This window comes from Lepidothrix coronata, unplaced genomic scaffold (genome assembly GCF_001604755.1).
Source record: "Lepidothrix coronata isolate B3197 unplaced genomic scaffold, Lepidothrix_coronata-1.0 Scaffold160, whole genome shotgun sequence".
NCBI lineage: Eukaryota > Metazoa > Chordata > Aves > Passeriformes > Pipridae > Lepidothrix > Lepidothrix coronata.
In genome coordinates, this window is record NW_016690340.1 from 1855791 (window position 1) to 1873259 (window position 17469).

Consider the following 17469-nt stretch of genomic DNA (forward strand, 5'->3'; position numbering starts at 1 on the left):
CACCTTGGTTTTAATTTATTGGTTTTTTTAAGAAACTAGCTCAGGGATTTTGTCTCTAATTTCTCTCCAATTTAGAACTATTATTTTTTTTTAAATAATCAAAGAAAGAACACAGAGAAAACCCAGCTCAAAAGGTTTTGGAATAAGCTTTGTTCTCTCAGAACAGATGAGCATGGCTTTGTAAATCCTGGTTCTTAGTGATATTAAAGGCACAGGGTATTTTATACTGTTCAAGCAAAGGAACAGGGAATTTTTTGCAAAGTTTTAAAAGCTCTTTTTGATTAGTAGATTACTGTCCCAGAAATGAGAGCACTTATATCTGTTCAGTGTAATTACAGCAAAGCACTCACAGTGGGTAGTGTGAGTATAAAAGAACACTGAACCTGTCCCAGGATTCACTCAGGGAATGGGAATCCACAGCACCTGCCTGGCTCTGGGAGGGGTTTCTCCAGTTTATCTATTTGGATTTAAAATCAACCCCCCACATTTCTAACCAGGTAAGTAAATAAACCGACACTGAGTAAATAAACCTTCAGGTGCCTCCACACCTCAGGGGGGCTCTGCTGATGCCCTGTGATCTCTGGGACTTCATGCATTGCACACTCTGGTGAGGTTCAGAGATTTATTTCATCCAAACGAGGGGGTTTGCTGGGGAAATGCTCTTTATTTCTCATTTAGGAAAAAAAAAGCGCCCGCTCAGCTCCTCCATCAAAAGCAGCCCTGGTTTGCATAGGAAATTACAAATTATGGCCCAGACGGTGCAGAGAGATGGGAGAGAGGATGAGAAACCTCAGTGACAGCTCTTTGCAGTACAAATTGATTCTGTTCAGAGAACAGATGTGAGTCATATCAGCAAAAGCAGCCTCTATTATCCTGTCTCTGTGGCTGGTGGGGAGTTGGGAACAGACCCAAACCTCCTTCCAAGGGGGTTTCAGTACCTGCAGTTCGATTTTGTCACTTTATAAAAGGCAGCTCTGCCTCTGGAAGTTTGGAAAAGGGGCCAAATTCTTTATTCTTTATTCTTAATTGGGAAAATATTGACTCAGACCGGTTTGGTGCCACTTCTACTGGAGCAAATCCAAGTGCTGGGGAGAGGGCAAGTCGGCAGCACCTCCCCTCCCTCACCACCTTCAAACATTCCCCCTCCTCCTGCCGGGGTGGGAGACAAGGGGAAATTTCCTCCCCCTTTCCAAAGGGAAGGACACCTCTCTCTGCACCTTCCTGCCTGTCCAGACTCCCAGCAGCCAGGAAATGCATTGGAAGAAATGAATCCAAACCTGCCTTGGTCTGGTTTAATCCCCTCATTTTTCACTGTCCCAGCCCTGTGAGACATCAAACCTCAGCACAGACATATCAAACCTACTTTTGTTAGTCACAAAAGCTCAGTCCTGGTCACACAGAAGCCAAAGTCACAAGTATTTTTAATACAAACACCCCCAAGACACCCAGGAAAAAAGGAAGATGTCAGGAAGCTGGTGGAAAAGCTCCTTTGCTTCACCGTACCTTGGTCCCCGCTGGGGAACAAACCCCACACGGGTTGGAATTGCACTTACTTGTCTCTCCAAAAGCATTAAAGAAGAAAGACAACATCCCAGGGTAAGAGATAACCCAAAGCAGAGACACTCCCACGGGTCGATGAGAAGCTCACGAGGAGTTTTGTTGGATTAGCCAGAGGAGAATAATGATATTTTCTACAAACCTGCAGCGGCGTCAAAGCGCCCCCTGATTGACAGCACAGCCAGCAAGATTGGTTTGTTAGGAAGCACGGGGAGTGAATGGAAGGTTTCCACTGTGTTTGCTCGACCTCAGGTCCATGGGAGTTGCCAAGTGCCTCATTTTTATAAAATCTGTAGCTTTAATTTCCAGCTCGAGAAGGTCAGAGTTCACAACCAGCTTCCCAAGGATGTCTATACAGAGTTTTCCAATTTAGTTTCACTTGGACCCCATTTCCAGGAGTTTCTTTGGAAGTCCTCCTCCAGCTTGCACTCGAAGAGTGCACTTTGGTTCTCCTACTGAACCTGAGGTGCAAACACTGGTGGAACATCAAAGCCATCAGCCCAGTGCACAATAAACACAGAGAACAGGAGTACAAGTGAGAACGAGACAAACCATCAAATGAGGGCAGATGGGAAAGGAGGGGGAAAGAGTTAAGGGAGGAATGATGGAAATAATTAAGGAGATGAGAGAAAAATGAAGGAAAGAAGGGGAGGAAGAGTCACAGTCAATGGATGAAACACTACAGAGTTGCTCATGATCAAATCACAAGCATCATATGACAATGTTCCAGTCCTTCCACTGGATGTTGGTCTGGAGGTTTTCCACAATGATGGGAATGATTCTTGGAAAAAAACAAGGAGGGACCAAAGGCACCAGGAGAAAGGGAAAGAGGGTGGTTTATAAATACAGAGGCAGAAATGATAAATAATCCATTTACTGAATATTGTAACAGAGAGCAACTCACGGTGAATTTACGCTGGAGACTGACGAGCTGCGAGATACAGTACCTCGAGTTTGCTTTACAAAACTGCACATGCAAAAACAAAACAAACAAAGAAAACAAAAAGTGAGAAAAGAAAAAAGGGGGGAGGAAAAAAAAAACCAAAACCAACCGACAACAGAAAAGAAGAAGAAGAAGAAGAAGAAGAAGAAGAAGAAGAAGAAGAAGAGCAGAGAAACCGTAACAGACATCGGGGAGGAGGCTCGTACAGGCCGTGTCCTACGGGATGCAGACGTGCACCTCGGGAGGAGACCAGGCAAGCTTCACAAAGTGTGGGAGTCACAGACACACCACCCTCTGGGCGAGGGGAGACAACCAAAGAACCAAAAAACGGAACCAAAGGGGGGGGGTAAGGAAATTAAAAGGTGAACCGAAAGCCACAGGATGATGTGGGGCCGTCGTGCCTCCGTGTGCCATACTCACGGCGTGGGGTCCTCCGGGGAGTCATCGCCGGGGCCTCGGGGAGAGGCCTTTGTAGGACCAGGTGGGGATTGCTTTTACAGCTGTGCTGCAAAGAGTTCTTTCCGAGTGGGAGCAGGATGCTAATTCCTGCTCCAGCCCTGGGGCACCAGGAGGAAGCTTAACACGGAGAACATGGGCTGGGGAGAGGACCCGGGGCCACATCCCAGCTCCAAAATCCACCTGAGCTCCAGCAGGAAGCTTCTCCTCAGTCCCTGCCTCAGATGTGCTCTTCAGAGGCACCTACCTCTCTCCTGTGACGGGGACAGGGATGTGCCTGAGCTCAGACTGGCCAAATATGGGTCACTGGGTCTAAAAACCTCAGCTCTGCTGCGGCTTCATCAGGGCAGGCCCAGAACGGAAAGGAGCTTCTTTCAGTTCACAAGTTATTTTGTGGATTCTCCTCCATCCAGTGTTTATCTAAACACCATAAATGTGGGGGGTTCTAAACATGGAAATCACTGAATTACACAGAAAAAGAGTTTATTCTGCCTCTGGCAGGGAATCTACAGAAAAGCAGGATAGGTCTTGAATGAGGCATTAATTTTTTCCTAGTTATAAAAGACAATTTTATAACTACAATCTACATCATTCAGAGAACTGTCCCCAAGACTGAAAATGAAATCCCTTCACCTCCTGGGTTTGCCTTTCCAGCTGCAGCATTTTTTCTCCTGCTTCCATGAGAGTTTTAATCTGTTAACAATCAATACCAGCAAACCAGAAGGCCAATTAAAGTCTAATGTCCTTTGGATATCATATAAGCAGAGTTTTTAATACACATTTATTACAATTAATGGATTATTATAAACAGAAATGTTGGCCTGGGTAATATATATATAACACAAAATCCAGAAGTTCAGAAACCTGGCATGAATATAAGAGAAATTATGAAAGGCATCATAAAAGTTTGGCTTGAAGCAAACAATCTGCTGAAACAGGTAAAATATGCTACCTAAGCTTCAGTATTTCTCCATTTTTATTGTGCCAAATGAAATAGGAGTCAAAGTGGGGTTGGCATGCCCTGCTTGCTTGCCAAGAAAATGATTGTTTCCAGGTTGCTCAAGCTGGGGATCTTTTTACTCCTTGGCCGGAGGCTGAACCCCCAGGATGTCAGGGGAACCCTGCAGAGAACAAGCACTAATGGCCTCGAGCACAACTAAGAAATTTCTCTGGCAAAACAGGTGGAAAAACTCAGGATGGAGGAGAATGTGCTGGGCTGCCCTCATTTGCCTGAAGTCAGCACCAAGTCTGGTGCAACACCTGTGGCAATTTTGGGTTGAATTGCTGAGAGTGGATCTGCACATCCCTCAGCAGGAGGCTGGGATGATCTGGGGGGTTTATCTCAGCCTTGGTTGGGGCAGTGCAGGGTGGAGGCCACGCTCTCCTCCTGCCAAGTCTCCTTGTCACCCGGCCAGCCCCTGTTACACAAGCCCTGCAGCTCTCCAGGTTCACTCCTCTGCTGCCACTGCTGCTTTTTTGTAACCAGAAATTTGAGTGAATTTGTGCTGGGTGAAAAACCACAAAGCAAAGCCACCTCCTTCTCCAAAGCACAGTACTTGAGTTCCACTGGATGCTACTTACCATCCCCGAGGGACAGGGCACAGAGAGGGTCTCTGGGTGGAGCTCAGTCACTGGCACACCACCAGCAAGGACAAAAAAAGGTAAATCTAACAGGAGGAATCACAGGACCCCACACACCAACACACTCCAAGGGGGAAAAGGGAAGAAATCACGAGCCAGCAAGAGAGAAAGAACAACTCTTCTAGTCTACACATCCCCCAGCACAGCAGGGACACGGGCTGGGTGTTCACACACGCTCCTTGCTGGGTCCTTGTTGGGCACCCACAGCCCAACAGAGGTGTGGGAACAGACCACAGTGTTCCCAAGACAGGGGGGGAAATATGGAGCCTCTGAGATGGAAAATGTCCTGGAGGAACAGAGCAATTCCCCCTCCCTCCCCTCCGCCCCCAGACCGGTACAAAAGGGACGGGCAGCTCTGAGAAGTCACAGGGAAGGGTTGGGCCACCTCTCTTTGCTCTTGGAGCTTCTCTCCTGGCTTTTCTAACTTGCTGTGGGGCTGCAATTAAAGTGTCATCTGCTCTGAACAACTCTGTGAGGGACCAGCAGAAACCAGACAGAGCCTGGAGATGAAGAGCTCGTTGGAGGCTCGAAGGTTGTCCTGGGAAGCACAGGTAACTTGGAAAATGGCACTGGGTAATTCCACAGCATTTGGGTTGGGTGCCCACATCCATGAGGTCTCTCTCACTGTCCACCACATTTCCTCCACCACATCTGGGAAGTTCTCCTCCCATCCAAAACTCACCCCCTCCATACCTGTGATTGAATAATTTCCCTGGGTCTGGCTACAACTGTAACCTCTTTAATTCCACGTGGAATTAAAAAAAAACAAACCAAAGTCACAGAACGCAAAAGGTTTCACTCGGTGTGACTTCACACAACTACCTACAGGCTCCTACAAATTTAGGATTGCTAAAAAAAATTGCTATTTTAAGACTTTTCCCAAGAAAAGGTGAAGAGAGGCCACTGGAAAATCCAGTGGCTCTGGGTGCCAGGGAAGCCACAGCTCGTGTCCCTCTGGCTGGTCTGGCTGGGCCAGGGGTGCTCATCTCAGCCCCTTTTGTACGTGCCATTGGTGCATCTCTGGCTGGCCTAGAAAAGGTGGAGGAGGAACCCAAACACAGGGAATTAAAGCATCAGGTTGAGCAAAAACAGGGAATAAAAGATATGTTTGCACTGGGGGCTCTGCGAGCCTGATGGCTCTTCCTTCCACTTTCCAGCGGCACCACAAAGTTCTTTGCCTTCTAATCATCCCCTTTTCCCCCCTGCTCCATTCTGGCCACCCAGGAGCTGCACCAATGGTTTGCTCCAAAGACCCCTTGGTCTGTACAGTGGCTCAGTTCCAGAGGCTGAGTGGTCTCAATGTTGCAGGACACAGAGGGGCTTCAACACAACGCTGGGCAAACTGAACGACCCCAAAAACTCACCTCCAGAAACAACAAAGCAAGGAAAACGCTAAACAGAAAACAAACACAGACAAAAAAAAAATCACAAAAATAAGAATGGAACAATGGGCTCAAATTAAACACGTATTTTCAAGCAAACATTGCAACAATGACAAAAGCAACGTGTACCACCTGAAGGTTTTAAACCTGGAAAGCCACAAAATTAAAGGGGCCCTTCGGGGTAGAGTTCACCGGGTGAAGAGACAAACTGTGGTCAGGCAGATCCGTCACCCTGTGGTGGAGCAGGAGGCAAACCATAGGAATCCTGGAATGAAGGAGCTACAGACAAGTGCAGGATGTTGTAAGGGAGCCCTGTGAGGCAGATGTGAGACAGATGATGCCTCGACACCACTGCAGCGATGAGCATGTTATTAAAAGAGATCCCCAGGACATCCATCAGTCATGAAGCAATCCGTGGCTCACGCAGCAGTGTGAAGGTGAAGGTGCCTCTTCAGACCCTCCAAGCTGACACACTAAATAAGCAACCAGGTTTTCATGCTTAGGAAATGATGTTTTGCAGCCAATGCAAGAGAGTGAAGATTTTTTGGAGCTCAGCTGTGAAAGGAGGCTGGAATGGCAGAGGAGAGAAGAGGGCACAGCCTCAAGCTGTGCCAGGGCAGGTTTAGGTTGGCCATTGGGCAGAAGTTGTTTGCAGAGAGAGGGATCAGCCCTTGGAATGGGCTGCCCAGGGAGGGGGTGGAGTCCCCGTCCCTGGAGGGGTTTGAGCAGAGCCTGGATGTGGCATCAGTGCCATGGTCTGGGTGACAAGGTGGGGTTGGGTCACAGGTTGGACTCCATGATCTCAGAGCTCTTTTCCAACCCAGTTGATTCCAGGATTCTGTGTAATTGGTGCAGGGAAACTGCAGGCAAGGGAAAACCAGAAGTGGAAGAGCAGACAGAGAATCACAGGATATGGGGAGTCTGAAGGACCCACCGGGATCAGCAGGTCCAGCTCTTAAAATGGGATCAAACCCACAAGCTCAGTGTAATGATAGCACTGAGCTGATCTCAGGGTTACCACGGAGGGTAGAAAGGCCTGGAAGGAGCTTCTGGGGAGATCCACACCCTCAGTCCTTGATGCAGGACTGGCAAGGGAAAGGAATCAAAGAGCCAGCACAGCACCTCAGCACTGAACCAGCACAACAACCAGGAGGACTCTTCCCCAGGCTCAGCCCAGGGACAGCTTTGTCACCTCTGTGGGAGGTGGACAAGCACACCAGGGACATGAACATCGTGACTGAGGGAATGCAAGTCATGGTGCCCTCTGCTAACAAACACCACTTTGACTCATGCAGGTAGAGAAAATGCTGATTTTTTTTTTCAGAACATCCATCCATGCTACAGATGCCTGCCATGGATGAATTCGTTTTCATCTGAAAAGAAAATTAAATTGTAGAACTAAGAAATGATTCCTCAGGAGAAAATAAAAATACAGACTGATTGGGTGAAGCCACCTTGGCAGGAGGCCTTTGGGAGCTCAATCCCAGTCTTCCCAGTCCTTGTTCACCACTCACTTGTTTCTACAGGTGTTTGTTTCTCACTTCTTTGTGCCCAGGCTCTGCTTTTGTGGTGATATTTCCATACACCAAAAATCCCATTTTCAAGCAGTTTTTCCCTCTTGGCATGTCCAGCTCTGGATCTGATCCCACAAGACTTGCCATGGACACGGGATCTGCTCCATCTTCAGTTTAAGAGCATAAAAAGTGAAGTGATGGGCTAATTTGTGTCACCACTGGCCACAGATATCCAAGGGAAAGGTGCTTCAAACCTGAAAGCTCCCTTTGGAGTCCATGGTGGATGAATTTGTGTAAAACAAATTGCTTTGACATGGATTCATTAGATGTCTTACGGACCAAGAGCCAGCAGTCCATCCAGGCACTTCTTTCTGTCTCACAAAACTTCTCCCTTGCCTTTTCCTCTGCATCATCATCCATTTGAGCATCACCTTATTGAACTGAATGCCATTTTTTTTGTCCAAATTAAAGCCCTGTGAGATTTGAGAGAGGCCCTGGGAGCATCTCACTGGTCCTACAGCAGAGCCAAGAGGAAATCCCAGGATGGGGGGCAGGAGGTGTGGGAATGATTGACTTTCAACTGTGCTCACTGAATGCTCCCACAAATGTGGGGTCTGGGCCGATTCAACTTGAGGCAAAATAAGCAGAAATCCATATTTTTGCCTTCACTTTGAATTGCTGTCACAAAACTGGCCCTGTGCTACTGAAAACCAGGTGAAAAAATCACGGAATAAAGTGATTCTAAGCAATTTAAAAGTGTGGTGTGAGACCTTCACTCCATTGAAGTGGGTTGGTTTTTTCTGCTGATTTCTAAGAAATCTTCACATTGATTAAAGAAGAAGAAAAGATTCATCATCACCTCGCATTTTAAAAATAAGAGGACCAAGAAATTAATCAAAGAACAAGAGCAAAAAATTAATCAAAGAACAAGAGCAACTGCCCTCATTTGGCTTCTCTTCAAGACTGGACAGGAAAGCATTGTAAGGAACAGATTATATTTAAAACCAACAAACAGACACAGCATAAAGAGGAGCTGATTAAAGCAGAAATGGCAAATTAAAATGGCAAGAAGAATAAAATAGCCAAATTAATAATAATCTTTCCCTTCACATATAACAGACTGGCTCCATTTGGCCCATTGTCTTTGATGAAGTGGATTAAACTCCCAATAACGAGGGTCTCAAGAGCTTTGCACCGAAAGAACAAGGAGGGATCCGGGTGCATTCCAGAGATTTGGCAACAAAATCAAACAGGAAATTTCTATTTTAACTCCTGAGCTTCCCCAGCCCTTGGAGGTCTCCCCTATAAAAAGGGTCTGGAAAACATCAGCAGCTCTCAGTAAAAATATAAAAGTCAAATATCTTGGTGCTGGTTGCCCTGATGTTAAAATTCCAGAAGAGTTCCGTGAACTTCTCAGAAGAACATGTTTTTCAGTAAATCCTTGCGAGGTATCACAGAATAGAATCCCAGGATGGTTTGGGTTGGAAGGGAACTTAAAGCTCATCCAGTTCCACCCCCTGTCACAGGCAGGGACACCTTCCACTATCCCAAGTTGCTCCAAGCCCTGTCCAACCTGGCCTTGGACACTTCCAGGTTGGCACGTCCCAAGCACAGGCAGAACTGACCTCACCAACACCTGGACAAGTATTCCCACCTACAGAGCATCATATCTTCACTTCAGTTAGATCAGGATCCGTGGAAAGGTGGTGCCCAAAGCAATGTTTTCCAGGGATTCTGGAGTCACAGAACTCGTGCAGATGTTCTCATCCATAAAATGCAAATTGTTGTTTCCGTCTACAAACCAGTGGCTGTTCACATACGTGGTTTTATTCACCTCAGAAATCTTTCAAATGGCAAAGAAAAGAGCTTTCAAGCATATTTTTCAAGCTGATATTGAAGAGGAGGCTTTTACATTTAAATTCTCAGAGACTGTGAAAGAATAGTTAATACATTCCGTGCTCACATTCCTCTGGTCATTAAAAACCCAAAGTGCCACATTAACACTTCACCTGGTGAAATCTATCCTAGGACAGCTTAAAAAAAAAAAAAAAAAAGAGAGATCCTTCTAAAACACAGTTATGTAGAGCAAGGCAAAAGATGAGGCATTACAAAAGAAACCCCACCAAATGAAAGAAATCCTTAATTAAATTCATGGTTAAGTGATCAGCACTGAATATTCAGCCAACCTAAAGCCCTGCCAGGAACAGAGATGGTCTAGAAGGGCTCACAGAGTACCATGGGATGCTCCAGTGGAACAGACACACAGTGACACTGAAAAACAGACCCCAGGTGGTTCCAGTTCCCAAATAAGCAAGGAGTGCTTACGCTGCTATGGAAATGTTGGCTGCAGACATGGGGCTCACTTCGGCCACTTCCTTGGCCTTCTGCAGGGCCAGCTTCTGGTTGGTGGCTTCCTCCATCTCCTCCTCGTCCTGAGGGAGAAAACAAGAGAAATCAGGACACACAACAACCCCCAGAGGTCCCCAAGGCATGGCTGGTGTGGGACTGTCACTGCTGTGCTGGGAGAGCGGGGGGAACTCACTGACACGGGGCAGGTTTTTGTATCTCCCTGCAAGGACCCCCGGGCAGGGTCTCGGTGTGAGCTGAGAGGAGAAATGAGAGGTTTGGTCGAGTTCTCCGTGCGTTTTCACCAGGAGCACGTGTCCCTCACAGAGCACTGGTGCCTCTCTGGGGTCTCCTCTCACCCCTGAGCACTGGGCAAAGAGAGCAGGGAGAGCCCCGAGCTGATTGTGAGAGAGGGGGATGAGGAGCATGGCCTGAGACACAGGAACGTTTGTCAGACTCCTGAGAGCACAGTCTGGGCTGGATATTGCATGTCAGGAAACACTGTCCAGGCAGAGCTGGGAGCTGGAGCCACTCCTGCAGCTCCACAGAGGGAAAGACAAGCTGGGACAGACAAACTCAGCCACAACAGGGATGTGGATTTTGACCACGAGTGGGACATTTCTGGGGTGCCCTGAGCCCTCTTCTCCCCAGCCCTGTGTGTGTAAAACCACCCTGAAGCCACGTCCTGCTGAAAGGCAGGAGAGAGGCTCCTAAATCCTCCCTGACTTCTTGTCAGTGGGTGACTTTTCTGAAAGAATAAAGCCAATAAAACCCAATGGGTTTGACTGGTCCCAGCAGTTTCCCCCCAGATATTTCCACTCAGATGAATCACTGAGGACTCAGAGGGTGAAAACAAAAAGGCACAGTATTAAATATGGTCTGTAGACTCAGGCATAGAGCAAAAGAGGGTTCTGTCCATGATTTCTGCACACCATGAGGATTTGAAAGCTCTGCTGGCACAGCAAGGGCCTGCAGAGTGTAATTGGGATTTATTTCCTCCTGCCCAACACGAGAAGCACCACTCAGATTCAAACCACAGGACCTCAAACAACGAGATGAGGGCAAAAAAACAAAGTGCCTGGTTCATCATCAGTGGTCCTGCAGGGTGAACAGCCCCGAGACTTTCCAGCCAGCTAAATTAATATTAAAATCATGTCAGGGTGAGCACAGGAGCTCTGATGGCAACGTCAGCATCACACACGGCCAGGGAATAACCACATGTCACAGGCTCTTCTGTCAAACTTTATGAAAGGCCACAGGTCTCTCCCTCTCTGCCCTTCAACAGCAATGCTGTGAGGGAGTTAATCTTCAAATAACAAGGGCAGGCAGCAAGACATCCAGCTTTGAAATGGGAAATCAGAGATTTATCCACCCCCAGTTCCGTCTGCATCAACAGCCCTTTGCTCTGACTTTGGTGCTCATTTTGAAACTGTTTTCTCCTTTAGAAGTAAAACAGAAAAGGTGGAAAGTTAAGGGGAAAAAAATTGTTAGCATATAAGATTTTTCTTTTTTTTTTTTTTTTCCTTTTTCAAATGTTAGCAAACACAACAAGGCAATTCTTAGTGCAGTGAATGGAGGACTTGAGCCAGGCCATGAAAAAATGACCTGCTGAGCAATTACACAAAGTCAATATTTCTCAGGTGCCAAATTGCAGTAAATTTATCACTGGTTTGGAGGCTGGTTGGAGATCCAGGGGGGTTCATAGTTTAACCCTGGCCAGCAGCTGCTCACTCACACCCACCCTGGTGGGATGGGGGAGAAAGTCAGAGGAGTATAAGTAATGAAATTCATGGATTGAGATAAAGACAATTTAATAGGGAGAGTAAAAGCCAGGAAGACAAGCAAAGAAAGGAATTAAATCCCATTTCCCATCACAGGCAGCCCTGTGATCACATCCCTGAGCCCTGCCCAGGACATCAGGGCTCCATCACATGCAGCAGTGACTGGGAAGGACAAAGTCCAGCCCTCCAAAGATCCCTCCTTTCCTCCTTCTCCCCCAGCTTTATGTGCTGAGCATAAATCCATATATTCTGGAACATCCCATGGGTCAGTTGGATCAGTTTTGCCCTCCCAAATCCTTGTGCACCCCCAACCTCCCCCCCAGGCTCTGTAAATGCTGCTCAGCACTAATAAAACATCCCATTTCCAGCCCAAAGCCAAATCCCAGCCATCAGCTACTGTGATAAAAAATTAACTCTACCCCACCTAGCCCATCACAAACCTGCAGAATATAAGATTTTTTAATGAATAAAACCCCAATTAAAAGGCTTTTAAGGATTTCCTTTCACCCCCCCAGGTATGTTCAAGTTGTTTCCTCTCTTGAGGAATCTCCAACAGCCTTAAAATCAAAGGCTCTTTTTTTCTTTCTTTCCACCAAGAGCACCAGGTGCAGTTTTTAAAATGGCTTTAAAATGTGTAGCTTCTGCTCTGTCCCCCCTGGTGCCTCAGGAATTCTGCTGGATTCCACATCGTGAGGTACCAGCAAAAAATACCCATTGTGTTGTTGTAAATTCAGCCATCCCTAACTCAGAACGAGCCCACTCTTTAGCAGATATTTAATGATATTATTTAATAATAATACTATTTAGAGTATTTAAAAGATTAATATTTATCTAGCAGACTACTTAATAATATTTCTGTAGCTCCTCCCATAGAGAAATTGCAGATCACTCCAAAAATTAACTAATTTTTTGCCTGATATTTGACCTGAGAGGTCTCACTGGAGCTCTGATGGCAACATCCATCCATCCATCCATCCATCCATCCCACCTCCACCACCAGCCCAGCCTGTCACCCTCATTCCACATAAAGTGCACATAAAGGTCTTCCCTATAAGGACATCCCTCTTTTATGATTCCTTTCTGTTTTCTAGAGCCCTAAATCTTAATTTAAACCAGTTTACCACATGGCAAACCCCACTTTTGGAGCTAATCACGATGATAGAGATCATTAACACTGCCTGTTCTTTAATAAGTTCACCAATTAAAGCCCTCACTGTTGGGGGGGGGGAGGAGGAGAGGGATCCATGGATGTTCAGCTCTTGGTTTGGCTGCTCCAGGATATTATTTCTGGGAATTTCTCAACACTTTCATACATTTTTATGTCAAATTCACACATCCCTCCTACCCCCCCATTCCATGGTTTTATCCTGGGTTCTCAGGGATCACTGAGATCAAAAATAACCACTTTGTGCTTTTAAGATGTTTAGGAAAATAAAGGGTCAGTTTTGGTGGCTTTACACTCAAGGTTGGTGAGGATGAAGGAACTGCTTTGTCTCAATCCATGAATTTATCTCAATCCATAAGTGACAAAATTCATGGATTGAGATAAAGACACTTCAATAGGGAAAGTACAAGCCATGAAGACAAGCAAAGAAAGGAATTAAAGGTGGGATGGTCAGGGGAGAGAAGATTTTAAAAGCAAATTTGGGGGGCAATTGTAGATTCCATCTCAATAAGTGAACAGGGAGAAAAACCTGCCAATATTTGGGAAAAAATAGAGGGTAGAGAACCCAGAGGCATTTAGAAGAGTTCCCAGAAATCACTAGAAATTGGGTTGTCAGAGTTTGAGTCAGTGGGAAGGGAAGAAAAGGGCAGCACAGAAGAGGAGGGGAGAGAGCAGGTTCTTTATAGATTGAAAACAAAGGTGATTCTTTTTTATCCCCTCCTTTTTATGAGTCATTCCTAAGCTCTGGTGAGTTTTGTAACACGCACTGGATGACCAAGCTTAAGTTAAATATAGTTCCAATTCCGAGAATTCCTTTACAGGTCACAAGGCCCAGGTAAGAAACGGTCACAATGCCACGCTAAATAAATCCCCACTATCATTCAAAAAGTGGAAATCTCGGCTGAAATGTTCAGTCCTGAGGCTGGAGAGCTTTGTGTCTTCCCAAAACAGAGGCAGCTGCCAACTGCTCCTGGTTTGCCCACATTATGTGCAGCACTGATCTCCATTTGCAGCATAAATGTCAAAAAAGTCCCCCGAGATCAACAGACTCCTGAGTAACTTAATTGTGTCTCTGGGCCATTTTTTGCTTTTGCATGATCATATTTACTTAGCAGGAAATCCCTCATTCTCCAGGTATGTGTATAATTGAATTACTTTTATCTTTTTCCTCTTCTTTTGCAAGCCCTGGTGATTTTTATTTTTTTTTTTTAGGATCGTAAATAAAATTAAGCAAAAGAAAAAAAAAAAAGAGAGTTTCTCAAGAAGCTTTCTGCTTTGGCCATGCTGCTGAATCCATCAATATTTAATTATACTTTATAAACATCAACAAAGTCAGGTTTTTAAGTGGCCCTGTCAGCTGCTGAAATATTCACAAGAAAGCACTTAAAGGATTAAGAAAGAAGCAGGATGAGCTTCATTATCAAAGAATTGTGCCAGGCCTGCTCCTCTCTTAGCACATGCAAGGGATTCCCATAAATCTGGGAGGATCTGTGCCTCCAGGCTGGAGATTTCTGGGAGTGTTAGAAAGAATAGAAACAGCTGAGCTGCTGAAAGGGAAAAAATTCCCAGGAAAAATAAACCAAAGAGCCACTAAATGCAGCCCTGAGCTGATTGTGAGAGAGGGGGATGAGGAGCATGGCCTGAGACACGGGAACGTTTGTCAGACTCCTGAGAGCACAGTCTGGGCTGGATATTGCATGTCAGGAAACACTCTCCAGGCAGAGCTGGGAGCTGGAGCCACTCCTGCAGCTCCACAGAGGGAAAGACAAGCTGGGAAAGAGAAACTCAGCCACAATAGGGATGTGGATTCTGACTGGGGGGTGGGAAATGCTGAGAAATCTGTGTGTGCCTGAGGTGTATCCATAGAACCATGGAGGCTGGAAAACACTCCAGGATCATCAAGTCAACCCAGCACTGCCAGGTCCACCACTAATCCATGTCCAGAGAAGGGCAACGAGGCTGGGGAAGGGTCTGGAGCACAAGTGCTGTGAGGAGAGGCTGAGGGAGCTGGGGGGGCTCAGCCTGGACAGGAGGAGGCTCAGGGGAGACCTTCTCACTCTCTGCAACTCCCTGCCAGGAGGGGGGAGCCGGGGGGGGTCGGGCTCTGCTGCCAGGAACCAGCAGCAGGACAAGAGGGCACAGCCTTGAGCTGCCCCAGGGCAGGTTTAGGTTGGCCATTGGGCAGAAGTTGTTTGCAGAGAGAGGGATCAGCCCTTGGAATGGGCTGCCCAGGGAGGGGGTGGAGTCCCCGTCCCTGGAGGGGTTTGAGCAGAGCCTGGATGTGGCATCAGTGCCATGGTCTGGGTGACAAGGTGGGGTTGGGTCACGGGTTGGACTCGATGATCTCAGAGGTCTTTCCCAGCCTGGTTGATTCCGTGATTGATTCAGCACCACATCCACACCTTTTGAACACTTCCATTGAATCTTAGAATGGTTTGGGTTGGAAAGGACCTTAAAGACCATCTCATTCCACCCCCTGCCCTACGCAGGGACACCTTCCACTGGACCAAGTTGCTCCAACCTGGCCTTGGACACTTCCAGGGTTGGGGAATGAACTCCTGCACCTTCCTACAACTCCAACAAGAGAAAACATCCTTGCCCACTGCAGCAGCACATGGTTAATGACCTTCTTCTACTGCAAAGAACAGAGAAATCCTGTAAAACCCAACCCCTGAGGTGCTTGTGGTGCTGCTTTTGCCCCTGTGACTGATGCCAAGGGCAGTGTTACCAAACAAGTTACGATTCTTTAAGAAAGAGTCTCTGCAGCAGTGGGAGATGTTGGGAAATTCCTTTACCAACAGTGTGTGGTCCCTCTGTCTGTGGTTGATGCTTGGGTTTGTACCACACAGAGCTCAGGACAAATGCCAAAGATCAGGGTGGCCTTGGGGTAGCTCCCTAAATCCATGACTGGTAAGTTTTGTGCCAGCTACCATTCTCATTATTTACTTATATTAGTGATTAATATGTCCTGGGAGGTGTCTTAGTTTTGAGAACATTGATGGAGTGTTGGAGCAAAGAATGATTAAAGAAGTGCAGCATGACCTGAGCACATATTCGAGATACTCCCATGGAAAGGAGATACACCAGAAGATCCAGGAGCATAAAAGGGAATTTCGGGGAATGGGATGTACCCAAATGACAACCAAAGCCCCTGGAAAGACCCCTATTGGTATCCAAAAAAGTTCCCTGAAATAATTAGCATATATTCAGGTATTAATGAAATATAATTAACATGCAATATAAATGTGATGAGTATGTATTACTGCCATGGATATAACCTGGGCTGGGGGGTTGCTGCTCATGAAAGCTTTGAGGAATAATCCCCATGCATCCAGCACTGCAATAGAGTATTTTTGGCTTTCTAACCCCAAAAAAAGCTGGTTGCAGAGTTTATTTCCCGGGTTTCAGCGGCAGCAGCAGCACAGCAATGGGGGTTCATGGTTTTATCAGTGAGAACAAACTGGAAATGTGCAAAATGTGCAGAAAAAACCCCTCATGCTGCTCATAAACACGTCTGAGTGTGGTACAATGGCAAACCCAAAGTATGTAATAATACAAATATCAGGGGCAGTGCACTTGAAATGCTTCTTGTGCAATCCTGAGGCTGCCAGTTTTTCTCCATAGGGAATGCTCCAATAGAAATCTTCTCCACAGGGGATACTCCAATATAAATCTGTATATATATAGATATATATCTCTACCCAAAATTCCGCATACACTGAAGTTCCATCAGTGTCATTTCCATCCCTTGCCAGGACCTGGCTCTTTGCCTGTGCTCAGGTTGGTGCCTCAGGTTTCTCTTACCCTGGTGAGGGGCAGGAAGGTTTAACGCCTTCACTGGGTGTTCCAAACACCCTCTGCAAGTTCCAGGGGGTTGACTGGAAAATTTTAATCCTTTAATCCACCCCAAACCTCAGCAAGGGAAGAAACACGAGTGCGAGACCGCAAACGCAGCGACACAACCCCTGCCTTTGCTCATCCTGAGTTTCAGCTCAGCCCAAACCTGGGAATTGCTTCTCCTCTGCTCTTGGAAACAGCAGAAGTGCCTGAGCACCTCCCCACAGCAGTGAGATGAGCAATGCCCACTGCCCACTCTGTGATGAAACAAAGGAAAGGGCACGAAATATTCACTGCAACGAGCCTGGAATGAAACAAAACCCCGAGAAGAATAAACCTCCTGGCCCTGCTCTGCTGGGAAAGCTGGTGAACAGAGATATGGCATGAGCAGGCTCATTATCAGGTGTAATTTGGGGTCATCAGCTGCTCTCTGAGTTGGAAGAAACAGGAATCTCATCCCTACCTTGGTCAGCTCCTGGGCGTTTGCCAAGTTGTCCACAGCGATGGCCAGGAAGACGTTCAGGAGGGTGTCTTTTGGGAGGCAGATAAGGAAAAACTCCTCACCCAGCAGGCACAGCCAACTGTCCCCCTTCTGCTGCCACCACCCTTCTTTTCCCATTTATGGATTATGGATTATGGATTGACTCCCTGCACCAGTGCTGTGCCATCATTCCCAATCCACCCCCTCTGCCTGGAGCTCTGCAGCCCAGGAGGTGCTGGACATCCACTTATCTCCTCCCTGGTGGGGACACACACAGGGGCTGAGCAGGGGGGCTTTACAAGCCCTAGAGACACCACAGCCCCTGGTTTTCCACTCTGGAAACCCCCCCCCCCCCCCCCCCCCCCC

The 17469-nt window shown here is 46.8% G+C and overlaps 1 protein-coding gene across 17 annotated transcripts in view; it reads right to left on the reverse strand.

Moving 5' to 3' along the window:
- Nucleotides 1-17469, reverse strand: part of LOC108504370 (voltage-dependent N-type calcium channel subunit alpha-1B-like) — a 301566-nt gene that overhangs the window by 80570 nt on the left and 203527 nt on the right. For 10 of the 17 annotated variants that reach the window (XR_001877084.1, XM_017829229.1, XM_017829235.1 and 7 more), the window contains 3 exons: nt 17086-17153; nt 9819-9925; nt 2462-2524 (listed from right to left, as the gene is read on the reverse strand). Coding sequence is in view for 16 of the 17 variants with exons in the window: in XM_017829229.1 (XP_017684718.1) it covers nt 2462-2524; nt 9819-9925; nt 17086-17153 (238 nt within the window). In the remaining variant the exon portion in view is untranslated. The remainder of the gene's footprint in view (nt 1-2461; nt 2525-9818; nt 9926-17085; nt 17154-17469) is intronic. The other 7 variants (XM_017829234.1, XM_017829232.1, XM_017829233.1 and 4 more) reach the window with 1 other exon arrangement.